At 48.0% G+C, this 16,029-nt stretch overlaps 1 protein-coding gene across 1 annotated transcript in view; it reads right to left on the bottom strand.

Annotated features, from left to right (window-relative positions):
- TNXB (tenascin XB) overlaps positions 1 to 16,029 on the bottom strand; it is a 159,540-nt gene that overhangs the window by 11,253 nt on the left and 132,258 nt on the right. Inside the window, exons 40-47 of the mRNA XM_081939432.1 lie at positions 16,022 to 16,029; positions 11,775 to 12,068; positions 10,201 to 10,488; positions 8,078 to 8,392; positions 5,557 to 5,679; positions 3,978 to 4,121; positions 1,857 to 1,982; positions 984 to 1,127 (exon numbers count right to left, since the gene is read on the bottom strand). The exon at positions 16,022 to 16,029 is cut by the window's right edge and continues 268 nt beyond it. Coding sequence (XP_081795558.1) covers positions 984 to 1,127; positions 1,857 to 1,982; positions 3,978 to 4,121; positions 5,557 to 5,679; positions 8,078 to 8,392; positions 10,201 to 10,488; positions 11,775 to 12,068; positions 16,022 to 16,029 — 1,442 coding nt within the window. The remainder of the gene's footprint in view (positions 1 to 983; positions 1,128 to 1,856; positions 1,983 to 3,977; positions 4,122 to 5,556; positions 5,680 to 8,077; positions 8,393 to 10,200; positions 10,489 to 11,774; positions 12,069 to 16,021) is intronic.

The raw sequence follows: 16,029 nt of genomic DNA, 5'->3' as shown, positions 1-16,029 counted from the left end.
CCAAGGATTTATAAGGCAGTACTAATGTTTCATGTGATTTTGATTCCATGCCTCTTTTTAGGGAACCTAGGTTTGTATTTTTGTGACATCACGTCAGTGGTGGGTTGCAGGCGGTACGCCCCTGTACGGGCATACAGGAGCCTGCCCGGAGCACCAGATACCGTTCCGGTACGGTGCTCTGGAGGGCCCACCCGTCCGCCTGCGCTCCTTACCGGTCTTTTAAGTATTCAGTGCTTCTGCACACACGCACAGCATGTACAGTGGCTGCGCAATGCTCCGCTGAACAGCTGGAGCTTCGTGGAGGCTCGCGGAGGCGCTAAGACGCATGTGGACGCCGCCGGGCCCGTTCCGATCTGGAACCCACCACTTCATCACATGTAATAATTGTGGCAAAAAGGTCGTAAAATTGGTTGCGGTCACATGATGCAGCATTTATTGACCATGCCACTTAACAATGAATGTTCTGGTCCCAGTTGTGGTTGTAAGTCAAGGGCTACCTGTAGACGTATCTTTTTTACTCTTCAGATTCATCCCTATTGACTCCACTATTCACTTTGATTGATGGATTGAGTCAGAGGTGGGCTGCTACCGGTTTGCACCGGTTCGGGCGAACTGGTAGTGGAAATTGCGACTGGGTTGCCGAAACGGTAGGGATGGCAGGCTGGCCATGCCCCCGAACAGTTCTCCGGTCGTCCATGCCATTGCCGGCATGTTTTTTTAGTCATTTTATAATGTTCTGTGCATGCGCAGAACAATGTATAGGCAACTGCGCACGCGCAAGCAATGCGTGGTGGGCGCACGTGCAAAGTGAACCGTCAATAACGCCAGCAGCAACCCATCCCTGGATTGACTGGTTAATTGACCATCAAGTCTTAGCAACCACATAGGTGCATCTTTCCAGGAGGGTCTGTCCTCTACCTGGCACTTCAGGTCCTCCAAAGGTGCACCCACTACCACCACTGTAATGGAACCCATCCACTCACCAGTGGTGAAAGCAGCGCTGATGGGAGAACTTCGGTTTCCTTCCTTTTCCCCATAGACATTGGCCCAATATTCCATGTCCCTTTGCAGCTCTGACAGCTGAAGCTGGACACGATTTCCTGGAACCGATTCGGAGACCTGTGAACCTGGGTGGGGGAAAATGCAGAGATGAAATCTGTTCCAAGTATAGCCTAAGCCAAACCAGATCAAGAGTCCAGGACAGGGGCCTCCAAATTTGACAAACTTTAAGACTTGTGGACTTCAGCTCCCAGAATTCTCCAGCCAACTGTCAACTCTGAAGCCATCTTTTGCTGCCTCACAGTTGCCACGAACTCAGGGTGTGTGTGGCAAAGAAAAGTAGATAGACTGGCTAGCAGTCATAACAAAAAAACGTTCTCATGGGAACCAACGTCATCCCAACAGGTGGCAGTTGGAGAAGAGGAGTGATCGAGGAACCCGCCAAACGCCTTAATCGGACAATGTGACCTGTGACATTTGGGGATGGGAAATGATTGCTCTTTTAATTATGCTACAACCACGGGAAAATTTTCAGAGTTGGCTTTCAGTAGCTGGTCATTAAGTGAGGACTACCTGCGTTCAAGGTTCAAGCTGGCACGTATAGAAAAACACAGAAATGACCTGACAGGAGGAACTCATTGAGCGAAGCGGAAGAAGGGATGAAAAAGAAACTGAAGATTGTCCAAACTCTCAAGAAAACATCCTATTTTAAATTAAAGCGGTCGCAACATGGTGTGAGACCACATTTACATTCATGGGAGAGTTAGCTTTTTTGGGAAGGAGGCATGAGCTCCAAAGGCAGGTTGATGGCCGAATGATTGACCCCCCCCCAGGCTTCACCAGCTCTTGTTGCTTACCGGTGCTGGTGATGGGTCCGTAAGTGACAATGTAGTTGTTCATCTCAGCCACAGCAGGACGCCACGTCAGCACGGCGGAGGTATCGGTTACATTGACAGCCCGCAAATCCGAAGGACCGTCTGGCACTGTGAGTTAAAGAAGAAGAGGATTGCCTAAACGTTTCTCCCGTAGGGAGTCCCTACACCAGAATTCCCCAACCTTTCCAGATTGTGGACCCGGCGTAGGGAGTTAGGGGGAAAGAGAGGAGTATTTTCTGGGACGGACCAGGTGCATGGGCATGTGTATGCACCTGAGCTCCCACGATGTTTGTGGCAACACTCTCGTGAGTGGGATGTCAAGTGCCCGCAATGAGACTTGCATGAGTTGGACCATGCCCGCCTGTGATGATGCTCATGCAAGTGGGGGCACGCTTGTGCGAGTCGTGCTGCGACCGCCCGCGATGTGCATGGGAGTGGGGATGAGTGTGCACCACTCATGGCCCAGTGGTGATTAAACCCATGGCCGGTAGTGGGGCCATGGCCTACAGTTTGGGGATCCCTTCCTTACTACACTGTGGAAGAAGACATGACCCTCTGGAAGGGCACAGTGTGATACATAACTGTTATGACCCCCCTCTCCACGCCTGTGAATAAACCAGAGCACAGGCTTGGCTGTTTGCCACTGTTTAATTACTGAGATAAAAAATCCTTTGACTGAGGGCCCAGACAACTCATGTTCAATAGAGCAACCCAGATAATTCAAATGAAGCAACGTAGATAGTCCCAATGAGCAGACACGACTAGAATACATAGATTTTCTTAACTACTAATTCGAACGGTTGTTTCCTGAAAATGTCCCCTCCCAACGCCTCACCTATAATCTCTCTTGGGAGGGGCCAATCCACAACCACTTGTGCTTAATCATCTTCTGTGAGTCTGCCTACGGAGTTGCTGCTTCCGTTTCTCAGCCCTTCTCAATCTAGCGCCAGGGACAAACTGCCTTTCATCCTCCCCACTGCTCCATGCCTCAGGCGCCTCCTGGTGGCCAACCAGCCTCTCTGGTCCCTGCTCTGAGTCTGAACCCTGCACAGGGTCCTCCACATCGTCCAGGGCAAACTCATATGGTTCCTCGCTATCCGAGTCTATCAGCAGCTCAACCAGATCCTGCTGGGCCACAACACATATCCTGTCAACAACACTGCTTACAACACAGTCCTTTCAGCCGTACCAAGACGGTTCCACACTCATTTTCCCTCAATGGCCCCAATGACTGTCAGAGAGCCAATGACCGACCTTCAGAGTACTAATGACCAGATGACTGCTAAGAATATACGTCTTTCCATTTCCCACCATTCTGCCAGAACTGAAGAAGTTTCCCGGATGAAAAGCAAAATATTTTCAGGGGGAAAAAACAACAACCCAAGAAAGTCCAGTTGCCTTTTGAGCAACACCTTTGGGATAACTGTGACCTGGATGACTGAGTATCTCCACAGACAGTGTGGTATAAGCGAGCTTCGTAGATGTGTACAGGGGTGGACTTCGAAAATTTTAGCAAGGGGTTCTCTGCCTGGTTGCTGGGTGGGTGTGGCCCTAGTGGCCATTGCCTAATAGGCAGCGGGGAGAGCTTTTTACCTTCCCCAAGCTCTAGAGGTTTTTCTCCAGCCTCCGGGAGGGCGAAAGCGGCCTCCCCAGGCTCTGGAGGCCCTCTGGAGGCCGGAAATGGGCCCATTTCTGGCCTTCCTGAACTTCTGGTAGGCCCGTTGTTCATTCTCCCCAAGCCTCCACACGTGCCCTGCACTTACCTGCATCCAAAATGAGCGGCGTGGAGACTCCTGAGAGGGGAGGGGTAGGCGGGGCCAGCCAGGGGTGGGATTTGGGGGTTCTCCGAACTGCACAGAATCTTAGCTAGAGGTTCTCCCGAACCCTTGCGAACCCCCAGCAGCTCTCCCCTGGATGTGTATCCTAATCCTTGGGCAAACCTAGATGAGTGAACTATAGAGGCCTGGTTTTTGGGGTAGCGTCTATTTCCTGAATTGGCTTACCTCGAAGGACTGGCATTAAATGAATCAATAAGGGAGTCGATCAATGAATAAGTAGATGTGCTGCTAGGTAACATTTAAGCTTCTTGCCTTCATGAATTACCTGTGGTGACGTAGCCCACCAACGGCTCGCTCTCTTCAAACCCACGGATCGACATTACAGCGACCTCATAGCTGGCCCCAGGAGTCAGACCCTCAATGAGTGTCCTGAGTTCAGATCCATCCACTGGAATGCTATTGGGCTCCCCTAAAAATAGAAGGGGAAAAAAACCACCCAGAGTTGATATTTTTGCCTGAAATGTTATGAAGTCAGTGGTGGATTAAGGCTCACTGGTGTCCTAAGCACTGACAAATCTTGGTGCCCCCCTCCTTTGTACGTACTGTACAAATCTTCATTGGCTTTTTTCTTTCTTGCTCAGCTTTGTGGGGGGCCCTTGGGCCTGGTGCCCTAAGCATGTGCTTAGTCTGCTTGATGGTTAATACACCACTGTATGAAGAGCTGGACAGATATTATTTGATTTCTTGATATAGTGTTCTCCAGTATGATAGGAAGCGTCTTGAACTAGCATGGGAAAGGCACGTCTTGGCTGAGCAAGATGGGGTTTGTCGCCCAAATCATTGGGAGAGGGCCAGACTGGAAAAGCTCTTACTGAGATACAGTCCGACTGAATAATAAGATTTCTGGAAGTGGTTTGCTATTGCCGTGTCTTTCTGAGAGTAAGAGCTGAGTCAAATTCACCCACTAGAACTCAGTTTCCCAACTCTTACCATAACCACAAAGTTAGAGTTGAGTCTTGGCTCGCCGTTACAAAACGCTAAGACCACTGAGAAGGCCCAACTTGGTTAACGTGACACGACAAACCGTAAACCCAGTTTCATAAAATACAATTGCTATGCTCCTGGGGTGGATTCCTGCCGGCATTCCTGCTGGTTTAGCACGCATTTTTTTTTGCACTTTTTGCAATGAAGATTGTTCTGCGCATGCACAGAAAATCAAGATGGCAGCCCCGAGGATAGAACCGGTTCAGACATGTGTCCGGTTGAGTTACTACCTACTCAACTGAACCGTTCCAAACCGGTAGGAACCCACCTCTGCTATGCTCACATCACCCTAACCCTTAGTAATAACCCTGTACCAGTGGTGGGATTCAAATAATTTAACAACCGGTTCTCTCCCCTAATGACAGCTGGGTAGGCGGGGCACTGTGGTCATGTGACTGGGTGGGCATGGCCAACTCAACGTCACTCACGTCGATGGGCGCTTTGCCTTAGCTGTTACAATGTAACAAGGATTAACCGGAGAGGCAGTTTCTGTAAGCAGGGCAATAAAGATTAGGATAGAAACAACACCAGAAAGTTTCCTTCCTGCCCTCCTTACAGGATTAGCCCTGTAAAGTGGAAGAAAATAAAAAGGAGATTTCTTCCAACTACCGGTTCTCCGAACTGCTTAGAAAGTTAACAACCGGTTCTCCCGAATAGGTGCGAACTGGCTGAATCCCACCACTGCCCTGTACCCAAATAAACCACACTAAACTGATTCATAATGGTTGGCATTTTCTCCGACGCTATCTCTATTCCACTTGAGCTCTTTCCGCCGTAGAAAGTGGAGTGTGAACTCCACTAAGATGCTCTGTGTGCTGTTAACAGACAATCCTGGGGGACAAGTAGATAAAGACCCTCACCGCCATCTGAGGGCTGGAAAGAAACTTTGTAGCCATCAATGCGAGAGGTTGGGGGTCTCCAGTTGGCTACCACAGAGGTTTCATGAATGTCACTGAACCGCAAGTCCTGGGGACCATCCAGCTCTGGAAGAAGGGAGAAGAGAACAAGAGAGAGATGGGTCTGTGTGTCATTTTGTAGGAAATCAAACAAGGAAGACATCATTGTAGGAAGAGTCAACTTTAAGACTTGTGGACTATAACAGGGAGGGGAGGGGGGGATATTCTGGGCGATGAACTCCACAAGTCTTAAAGCTGCCAAGTTTGGAGGGCCCTGCTCTAATATAAAACACAGCAGAACCAAAAAGAGGAAGAATAAACGTTATAAACTCCTTAAAAAGCAGCAAGGGGTTAATTGAGGAAACCGCCTTGGGTGGTTGGCTATAGCCAGCAAAATGTTGAATTCCCGTTCTCTTTGCCCCAAGGCCTAAGTTTAAATTGGGGGTTTGCTTCCTCCCCTCCTTTTATTTTAGGAAGAAATGAAAAACGACCGTGTGGATTTGAAGCCAGATGTGGCTGCAGCTGGGCCCTTCTGAGAAAAGAGTAGTACAGAAACGAGGCCTGCGGTTTGGCATGTACCTCTTACATGCTCGCCCCTTCCCCTTAAAAGTCTTCCCTCCCTCCCTCTTGGGATCCACGGTGGCCAATCTGGCTGACCACAAAGAAAACAGCACAGTGCCAAAGATGAATTGACTCGGGTCTTACACACACAAAAAAACCACAGTTGGAAGCTGGCCCAGCTCGATACGAACCAAGCCAGGAATGCACAGCTGCTGAGTTGCTTGTGGCCTCCCACAAGAACAACTCTGAGCTGTCAAAAATTGTGGCCTCTTCCTCGATGACCCAAAATGGCCTTCCTACGGCAGATGAGCAGGTAGAGATCAAGAGTAAAGGAGAAGGTAAAAGTTCCTCTCGCACATACGTGCTAGTTGTTCCTGACTCTAGGGGGCAGTGCTCATCTCCGTTTCAAAGCCGAAGAGCCGGCGCTGTCCAAAGATGTCTCTGTGGTCATGTGGCCGGCATGACTAAACGGCAACGGTGCATGGAACTCTGTTACCTTCCCACCAAAATTGCCGAAGCTATTTTTTTACTACTGCACATGTGCCCATAGCGTGCGTCGAGAATGCGCACAGCACATCCCTGAATGAACTGGCAGTAACAGAAGCCGGAACCAACCCCTGCTTGGCCGCCATCTTTACCTCCTCCAGAAGTCCTAAGGAAGAGGGATCTATTATGGTTAGTAGTTCCTAGCTTATTCCCAGAGTAGAGGGAGGGAACCAGGGAGAGCATCATAGGCTACTACAACGGTCTCTCCTGTGAAATCTGGAATGATGACGAAAACAGCCAAGAAACGGCTCCCTCTTCCTCCTTTGGTTTTTAGCCAAAGATTCCCAGGCTTCTCTGGCAAAGCCGAACTATTTTCCCACCAGTTCTGTGAGTTTTAATTTAATTAATTAATCGGAATAGAGTTGGACGGGGCCTTGGAGCCTCCAGTGATGGAGAACCCACAACTTCCAAGTTCTCCCAAACCTTCACTCCATATTTGTCAGGGATACCCCAAGGCATGAAGCTTGCCCTTTCGCCATCATCTCACTTCTTTTCTTTCCCTTCCAAGAATTGTCCAGGCAGTTATTTTATGCATCTGAAAGGTCCTTATTCTAATCTTTCTGTGACTTCACAGAAGCCCAACCAATAACAATGGGACAAGATTTTTAAGCAAATGGCATCTTTGCAGCTTTGCCAAGGAATGCAATGGAATGGAATAGAGTGGAATAGAATGGAATGAATGAATGAATCTGTCTGTCTGTCTGTCTGTCTGTCTGTCTATCATCTATCTATCTATCTATCTATCTATCTATCTATCTATCTATCTATCTATCTATCATCTATCTATCTATCTATCTATCTATCATCTATCTATCTATCATCTATCTATCTATCTATCTATCTATCTATCTATCTATCTATCATCTATCTATCTATCTATCTATCTATCTATCTATCTATCTATCATCTATCTATCTATCTATCTATCTATCTATCTATCTATCTATCATCTACCTCTCTTGGCCATATTTATCACCTCTACATCTCTCTCTCTTTCTCTCTAGGAATGAATGAATGAATCTATATGCTGTTTGTCTGCCTAGATAGTGATGATCAATATCTATCTATCTGTCTATCTATCTATCTGTCTAACCATCTCTCTCTCTCTCTCTCTCTCTTTCTAACTACCTACCTATCTATCATCTATCTCTATCAACACTCTCTATCACTTTACCATATCTATCTGTCTGTCGGTCCGTACGTCCGTCTATCCATTTGTCTGTCTGTCAATCTATCTGGTTAGCTAGCTAGCTAGCTCTCTTTTTGTGACTGACACCCACTTACTATGTTAATGCTTTCATTGAGAAGTATTTGTTCCTGGGTGTTTGGTTTTGTTTGGTTTTTTGACATTGGGGGGTAACCCAGGCTGCCCCTTTACCTAGCCCGCTTGTCCTTGCTCCAGTGTTGATATCGGCCACTTCCGACTCATCCTTTATGCCATAAACCGTAAGGCTGTATTCGGTACTGGGTGTGAGTCCCTGGAGGGTGACAGAGCGCTCGTCCCCAGGCACTTTAACTTCTTTGGCTGGGACAGGCTTTTGGCCATTTCCCAAACTGTCCTTCCATCTCACGAGGAAGGAGTCAAACTCCCCCTCCGGGACATCCCAGCCGAGCTGCAGAGTCGTAGAGGTCACTTCAGAGACCACAAGATGATCGAGCAAGGGAGCTGGAGGGCTGGTGCTTTCTGAGAAAGCTGCAGGAGAAAGAATGCAAATGGATGAGGGGGGGGGGCACAAACCAGGAATGAGTTCAAATTAAGATAGGTAATATTGTTTTGACCCCGGGGCCAGTCCTTGTGACCTTTGCCCCAGGGGCTGGTGGGGTAGCAATAGCAATAACACTTAGACTTATATACCGCTGTACCAGAGGTGGCATTCAGCAGGTTCTGACTAGTTCTGGAGAACTGGTAGTGAAAGTTTTGAGTAGTTTGGAGAACCGGGAAATACCACCTCAGACTGGCCCCGCCCCCATCTATTCTCTGAGTCCCAGCTGATTGGGATGAAATGGGGATTTTGCAGTAACCTTCCCCTGCCACGCCCACTAAGCCATGCCCACCAATCCATACCACGCCCACTAAGTCACGCTCACAGAACCGGTAGTAAAAAAAATTGAATTCCACCACTGCGCTGCCCAGTGCTTTTACAGCTCTCCCTAAGCAGTTTACAGAGTCAACCTATTGCTCCCAACAACCTTGGTCCTCATTTTACCCACCTCGGAAGGATGGAAGGCTGAGTCAACTTTGAGCCAGTGAGAATTGAACTGCCAAACTGCCGGCAGCCGGCAGAAGTTGCCTGCAGTACTGCACTCTAACCACTGCGCCACCATGGCTCATAATCAAAACATTAAGCGAACACAGGGACTAAATTCTCACTCTTCTTCCCCACCCCCAATCCCCCAAATGGTCTTAGGGGTTCAGGTGAGTTTCTAAGTGGGATGTTCATAGATTGAGTACTGAAACATCTGCAAGGAAACAGCCAAGCTTAGAGAACACTAAGGATCAGTGACGTGCGGTGAGGTTTATGACTGGTGAGACACTGACACAGTGCTGGGTTTCAAATATTTTTAGACTTGTGGACTTCAACTCCCAGAATTCCACAGCCAGGCATGCTCAGTTCCAATTTAAAGCGACATCATTTGTTTTTCTCCTTTGCTCCTTCTCTCTTTTTCTTTTTCTTCTCCTTCCCCTCCTTCCTCCCTCTCTCCCTTCCTCCCCCTCTCTCAAACACAAACACACACACACACACACACACACACACACACACACAGAAGTTGGATTGGACTATCTCTCCTACCCCTTCCCTCTCTCACTCACTCTCAAACAACCCCCCCCCCCCACACACACAAAAGTTGGATTGAATATCTTTTCCAGTGGCTTGAAAGCAGCTCCTCTGCCATCCCCCCACATTCCCCTGCTGCCTTCCCCAAACACCTCCACCATTGCAAATGCAGCCTGCTGTCTGGGTGGGAAATGCATGGAACACAATAAAGCCCACCCACCACCTCCTGCTGGCAGGCTGGGGTGAGAGGAGAGGCAGAGAAGCCGGAGGGGAGCCGAGCCAAGCCTTCCAAAAGAAAGAGGTTGGGGGGAAGTGTGTGTACTACAGCATGGCTCTTTGCCTGGCTTCCTGCCTCCTCCTGTGGTCTCCTCAGTGCTCGCTTGTGCTCTCCCTCCCCAAGTGTAGTTTGATTGCAGGTGGAGCCACGTTGCCTTTTCAAACTTGTAATCAGTGAAGCTGGGCTAGATTTTTATATAGTTTTATCCAGCTGTGTGTGTGAGAGAGAGAAATGAATGGGGGCCTGGGGAGGAGGTCACTACACTTGGGGAGGGAGAGCACCAGTGAGGTTAAGCAGAGTCAACCATGGTGAGGCAGCAACTAGCTCAGCTTTTTCCTTTTACTTTTTTTTTTCATGATGAGAGTGGTGAGGCTGTGCCTCACTTGCCTCACCTGACTGCACGTCACTGCTAAGGATACCCTCAAAGAGAGAGAGAGAGAGATTCACCTGCTGTGACAGCATCAATAGAGACTGGTCCAAACTGTTCCTTCCCAGAGAGACCATAGAGGCTGAACTTGTATTTGTGAGAAGGTATTAAGTCAGAGATGAAAACTGTCCGGGAGTCCACACCAACAGGCACAGTTTGAGGGTTCCCTTGGGCGTCTTTGTATCGGATGAGAAAAGAGTCAAATTTCCCAGACGAGATAGTCCACGAAAGGCGGACAGAGTCATTGGTGACGTCGGAGATGGAGAGATCACCCAGTTTGGGATTTGCCTCTGAGTCCTTCCCTTGAGCTGGAAGAAATTAAAAAATATATGAAATGTCTGTGGAGATTCTTGGTCATCCGGGTTACGGTTGTCCCAAAGGTTTTTTTTCTTTTCAAGAGATGACTGGACTTTCTTGGTTTTTCATTGTAGATGTTTCCATAAGAACTGAAGAAGCTTCTTGGATGGGAAGCGGAAAGTCTTCAAAGAAAAACCAGAAAGTCCAGTCGCCTCTTGAAAAAAGGACCTTTGAGTCAAAAATACAAAACATTACGAAGGGTGCCATGCTCTTTGCAAAGGGCTGAGGGATCTAGCGCAGGGTATCTAAATTGGGTTCCATGGAAACCCAGGCTCCTGAAATTAGAATGAATTCCACAAAATGCAGGGGGGGGGGGGCTGGGGACAATGGACACTTTTTCGCAGAATGGAAAAAGGCATATTCCTTTGCAGAGATTGATTGATTGATTTGAGTGGTGCGGTGGCCTAGAGGTGGGGCTTTTGCTTCACAATCAGGAGGCTGTGAGCTCAATCCTAGGTAGAGGCTGATATTTCTCTCTCTGGGCATGATGAGAATATATCTGCTAAATATAACTCCGCTTTGGCGACAGGAAGGGCATCCGGGCACTTAACAGTTCTCCAGACTCCACCCCGCAAGGGATTATATAATTATATAATATATGATTATTAAATATAATTATTATTATAAGACACACCTTTTTCCCTCAAAAAAGAGGCTGAAAATCTGGGTATATCTTATACACTGAATACAGCATTTTTTCCTCCCAAACCCCCCCTTCACCAAAATGGCCGTTCAGCGCCTATATGAGGCTGTTTTAGTGCTCCTGGGTTCTGGGGAGGACAGAAATGAGCAAAAAATGGGCTGTTTTTAATGCAATTTTTCCCCCTCAGCCCCTAGGAGTACTCAAAAAGCCTCCTAAAGGCTATCCATGTCTTTGACAAAAAATGGGCCCGGTTTCATGAAAAATGGGCCATTATTTGCTTGTTTTTGCCCCCCCCCCGAGCACTCTACAAGCCTCCTAAAGGCTATTCATGCCCTTTTTTTGAAAAAAAAACCGGGCACGTTTTCATGAAAAACGGGCCATTTTTGGGAGGTTTGCAGAGTGCAAAACCTTTTTTTTAAAAAAAATTGCCTCTTCAAAACCTTGGTGGGTCTTATACTCGGGTGCGTCTCCTACTCTGAAAAATACGGTATATATCTGCATATATATGGCGACTAGAAAAACCCTTGAAAGGAAATAATGAGGTATCGAGAGAAGGATTTTATGTTCCCTCTTCAAGAAATTGGAGCCTCTGACCTGTGACGGCTTCAGTAGAGACAGGACCGAATCGTTTCTGTTGAGAGATGCCATAGAGGTTGAACGTATATCTGTGGGAAGGCACCAAGTTGGAAATCACCACATTCTGGGTGTTGGTGTCTGTAGGCAAGACCTGGGGGTTGCCCTCTGCATCTCTGTACTCAATGCTGAAGGATTCGAATTTCCCAGTCAAGACGCGCCAGGTCAGACGGAGAGACGTGTCAGAGATGTCGGAAGCGGAGAGCTTCCCCAGCTTGGGTTGAGGAGCAACTTGCAGCCCTGAAGGTTTGGGGGCTAAAGAAAAACAAAAGAAAATAGAAAATTCAAATTTACTTGAGCTCTGGATCTGTGGAAAGCAAGTAGAAGAACATTTGGTTGATCAAGAAGAGGCAGCCCAGACCAGAGATAAGACAGTGTCCTGGGGTCAAATGGTCACCACGATGTAAAAAAGATGTGGAGACTCTAGAAAGAGTGCAGAGAAGAGCAACAAAGATTATTAGGGGACTGGAGACTAAAACATGTGAAGAACGGTTACAGGAACTGGGTATGTCTAGTTTAATAGAAAGAAGGACTAGGGGAGACATGATAGCAGTGTTCCAATATCTCAGGGTTTGCCACAAAGAAGAGGGAGTCAAACTATTCTCCAAGGCACCTGAGGGTAGAACAAGAAGCAATGGGTGGAAACTAATCAAGGAGAGAAGCAACTTAGAACTGAGGAGAAACTTCCTGACAGTGAGAACAATGAATCAGTGGAACAGAAGTTGCCTCCAGAAGTTGTGAATGCCCCAACACTGGAAGTCTTTAAGAAGATGTTGGATAGCCATCTGTCTGAAACGGTATAGGGTTTCCTGCCTAGGCAGTGGGTTGGACTAGAAGACCTCCAAGGTCCCTTCCAACTCTGCTATTGTATTGTATTGTATCGCTTGCCATTTGGGACTCCTTCAACTGGCTTCCAACAAGCAAAGTTCGTGTAGGAAACTGGATTCACTTAACAGCCATGGCAGTTTGCTTAACAACTGTGACAAAATAGGTCATAAAATTGGGTACAACTCATTTAACGGCTGCCTCACTTAGCTGTGCGAGGTGAGGTGAGGTCCCTTTGATATGAGTGATGTCGAGTTGGCCATGCCCACCCAGTCACATGACCCCCCCAGCCATGCCTACACAGCCGGTTATTAGGGCAGAGAACCGGTTGTTAAATTATTTGAATCACACCACTCGATAAGAGCTCTGGGGAGCAAGGAGGGTTTACCTTCATTGACTTGTGATAAGTTTGCCAAAAAAGTATTTGTGTGTTTGTTAACAGAGCTTACATCAATGGTTTTTAATCGTGGCAACTTCCAGCATGTGTAGACTTCAGGTTCCAGAATTCCCCAGCCAAAATAGTAACGGAAAAAGTGACATTGTTTTTACATTTTTTCCCCAAATATCTTCAATTTCTGGCAAACCATTTTTATTTCTTGGAAGGCTGAGAGCCCCCATGAGACTGTCTGGATCTATTTGGGGGAGGGGGGGGGGAACTGGAATCATATCATTCTCCTTTGTGGAATTAACAGAATAACAGAGTTGGAAGGGATTTTATAGGTCAGTGATGGCGAACCTATGGCACGCGTGCCACAGGTGGCACGCGGAGCCATTTGTCAGGGCACGCAAGGCGCTGTCCTGTCAGCTGGCCAGCGCGCATGTGTGCGCCGGCCAGCTGAGTACACCCTTTTTTAAAAGCCATTTTTCGCCCTCCACAGGCTCCAGAGGCTTTATAGGAGCCTGGGGAGGGCGAAAAGAGTCTCCCCCCCCCGGAGGCCCTCATGAGTGTCCCTGACGCCTTCGGAGCGCTCAAAGCGACCCTCCAAGCAAACCGGAAGTCACTTCCTGTTTGCTCCGGAGGGTCATTTTGAGCGCACTGAAGGCTTCAGGGACCGTCCGGAGGCTTCCCTGACACCTCTGGAGGGCATCCGGGGGGGCAGGGGAGGCTGTTTGCCTTTGGAGCCTGGGGAGGGCGAAAAACGCATGTAAAAATGGGGGGAGTGTCTGTAGTGCGCGCATACGCACTTGGGGTCACGCATTGCATTATGGGTGCGGCACGCCTGCACACGGCTCCCTGTGCTCCCCCCACTTATGGCACGCAAAGGTTCGCCATCGTTGTTGTAGGTCATCTAGTCCAACCCCCCCACTCAAGCAGGAGCCCCTACACCAGTGATGGCTAACTTTTTTGTCGTCGTGTGCCGAAAGCACAAGCCCGCACCCATAATGCAATATGTGTGCAACACCCCCTGAATCCCTGTGCATGTGCACATGACACCCCTCTGCCCACCTGCCCCCATGCATGCGCATATGACCTCCCCCCTGCACCCGGTTTTGGGTCTAGTAAGCTTCCCAACAGCCTCCTGGGACCAAAAACGGGCTGCCAGATGGGCGTGCTGCACCCCCGCAGCATATCTTCCGCATACACAAAGCATGCGCGAAGCAAACCAGTACCGGTATCAGTAGGAACCCACCCCTGGCCATAATGTTCCTTTCTCCAATTCTTTGCTATTTTTATGGGTCAGGCATGCATGCACAGAAATACATCGCAAACAGCGTATATCATCTGTACTGTTTGCTGTTTGCTGCAAGGAGGCAAATTGCTGGGAGGCAGAGGCTGATTTTTTCCCCTTGTTTTCCTCCCTAAAAGCTAGGTGTGTCATATACTTCAGAGCATCTTATACTCTGGAAAATATGGTAATTGTGTCCTGCAAACTCCACTCCCCTTTGGCTCCTCTTTTATTTCCTCTGGGAGGGGCCATTCACTGTCCACCTGTGGCCTTATACTTCCAAGTCAACCCTTGTTCCTTAGCTGTTCTTTTCGTCTGGCAACTCTGCACATGCACACACTGGGAGCAGGCTCCAGCTGTTCATCTGCCTCACTGATGTCTGACTCCGAAGGCAGCTGATAACTGTCAGACGTCCCTCGCCCCATCTCTGCCTCTGACGCAGAGCCCTCATCGGAGCCTTCCCCAGACTCCAGGACTGGCCCATGTTCCTCCCCAACCTCTTCACTGTCCGAGTCTGCTGCCAGCTCTGCTGGCCACTGGCGGGCCACAACACTAACTTACATAGTTACTTTGTATTTTAATTTGATTTACTTCCTCTCTTTTAAAATGATGTTCAAGTTTATTTGTTTTAACATTTCTAAACTAATAAACAGGCTGGGGATTACCTCCAGATAAGAAAAAGTTTGTTATTACAAATTGGAATCTGGTTTATCTCTTTTGTGAACTCCAAACCATTTTAATGAACATGTGATATTATGGGATGAAGATATGTAACATGTTTGACTACATGTAACTGCTTTCCTAGGCAAAGGGGAGATTACTATTATCCTGCCCAATCAGCTTTCCTCTTTTTCATTTGTTGTGTTCATTATAAAAGGGGACGTAAACTAAGGATCGGGGTTCTCCCTTTGCATGAGAGGAATCCTTTTTTGTTTGAATACTCTGACAAATTATAATAAAATGATCTTACTGTCTCATTGGAAAGTATGCTTGCTGAGCAGTGGTGGGATTCAATTTTTTTTACTACTGGTTCTGTGGGCTTGGTGGGAGTGGTCTTGCTTTGGTGGGCATGGCTTGGTGGGCATGGCAGGGGAAAGTTACTGCAAAATCCCCATTTCCTCCCGATCAGCTGGGACTCGGGAGGCAGAGAATAGATGGGGGCGGGGCCAGTCAGAGGTGGTATTTCCCAGTTCTCCAAACTACTCAAAATTTCCGCTACCGATTCTCCAGAACTAGTCAGAACCTGCTGAATGCCACCTCTGATGCTGAGGCACGAGCCTGAAACTGCCATATTTGCCCTTCACCGAGCAGTCATTTTAATTTGTCCCTGAAAATTTTACTTAGCTCTTAGACTTATATACCACTTCATAGTGCTTTTACAGCCCTCTCTAAGCAGTTTACAGAGTCAGCCTATTGCCCCCAACAATCTGGGTGCTTATTTTACCCACCTCGGAAGGATGGAAGGCTGAGTCAACCTTGGGCCTGCTGAGATTCGAACTGCCAAACTGTAGGCAGCCGTCAGTCAGCAGAATTAGCTGCAGTACTGCATTCTAACCACTGCGCCACCATGGTTCTTGTATTAGTAGTAATGTGAAACTTAAACCAGAAACGATCAACGTGCTTTCGAAATGGCAAATGTGGTTTTGTCTCAGGAGGGAGAAGCATTGTGGAAAGAAGAGAAACAGTTGCAAGGGCGGCTATTAGGCTGCAACTGACCTGTAACA

This window comes from Natrix helvetica, assembly GCF_964273705.1.
Source record: "Natrix helvetica genome assembly, chromosome: 1".
NCBI lineage: Eukaryota > Metazoa > Chordata > Lepidosauria > Squamata > Natricidae > Natrix > Natrix helvetica.
Note: the sequence above shows the minus strand (reverse complement) of the source record. Positions and strands in the feature narration are given on the sequence as shown.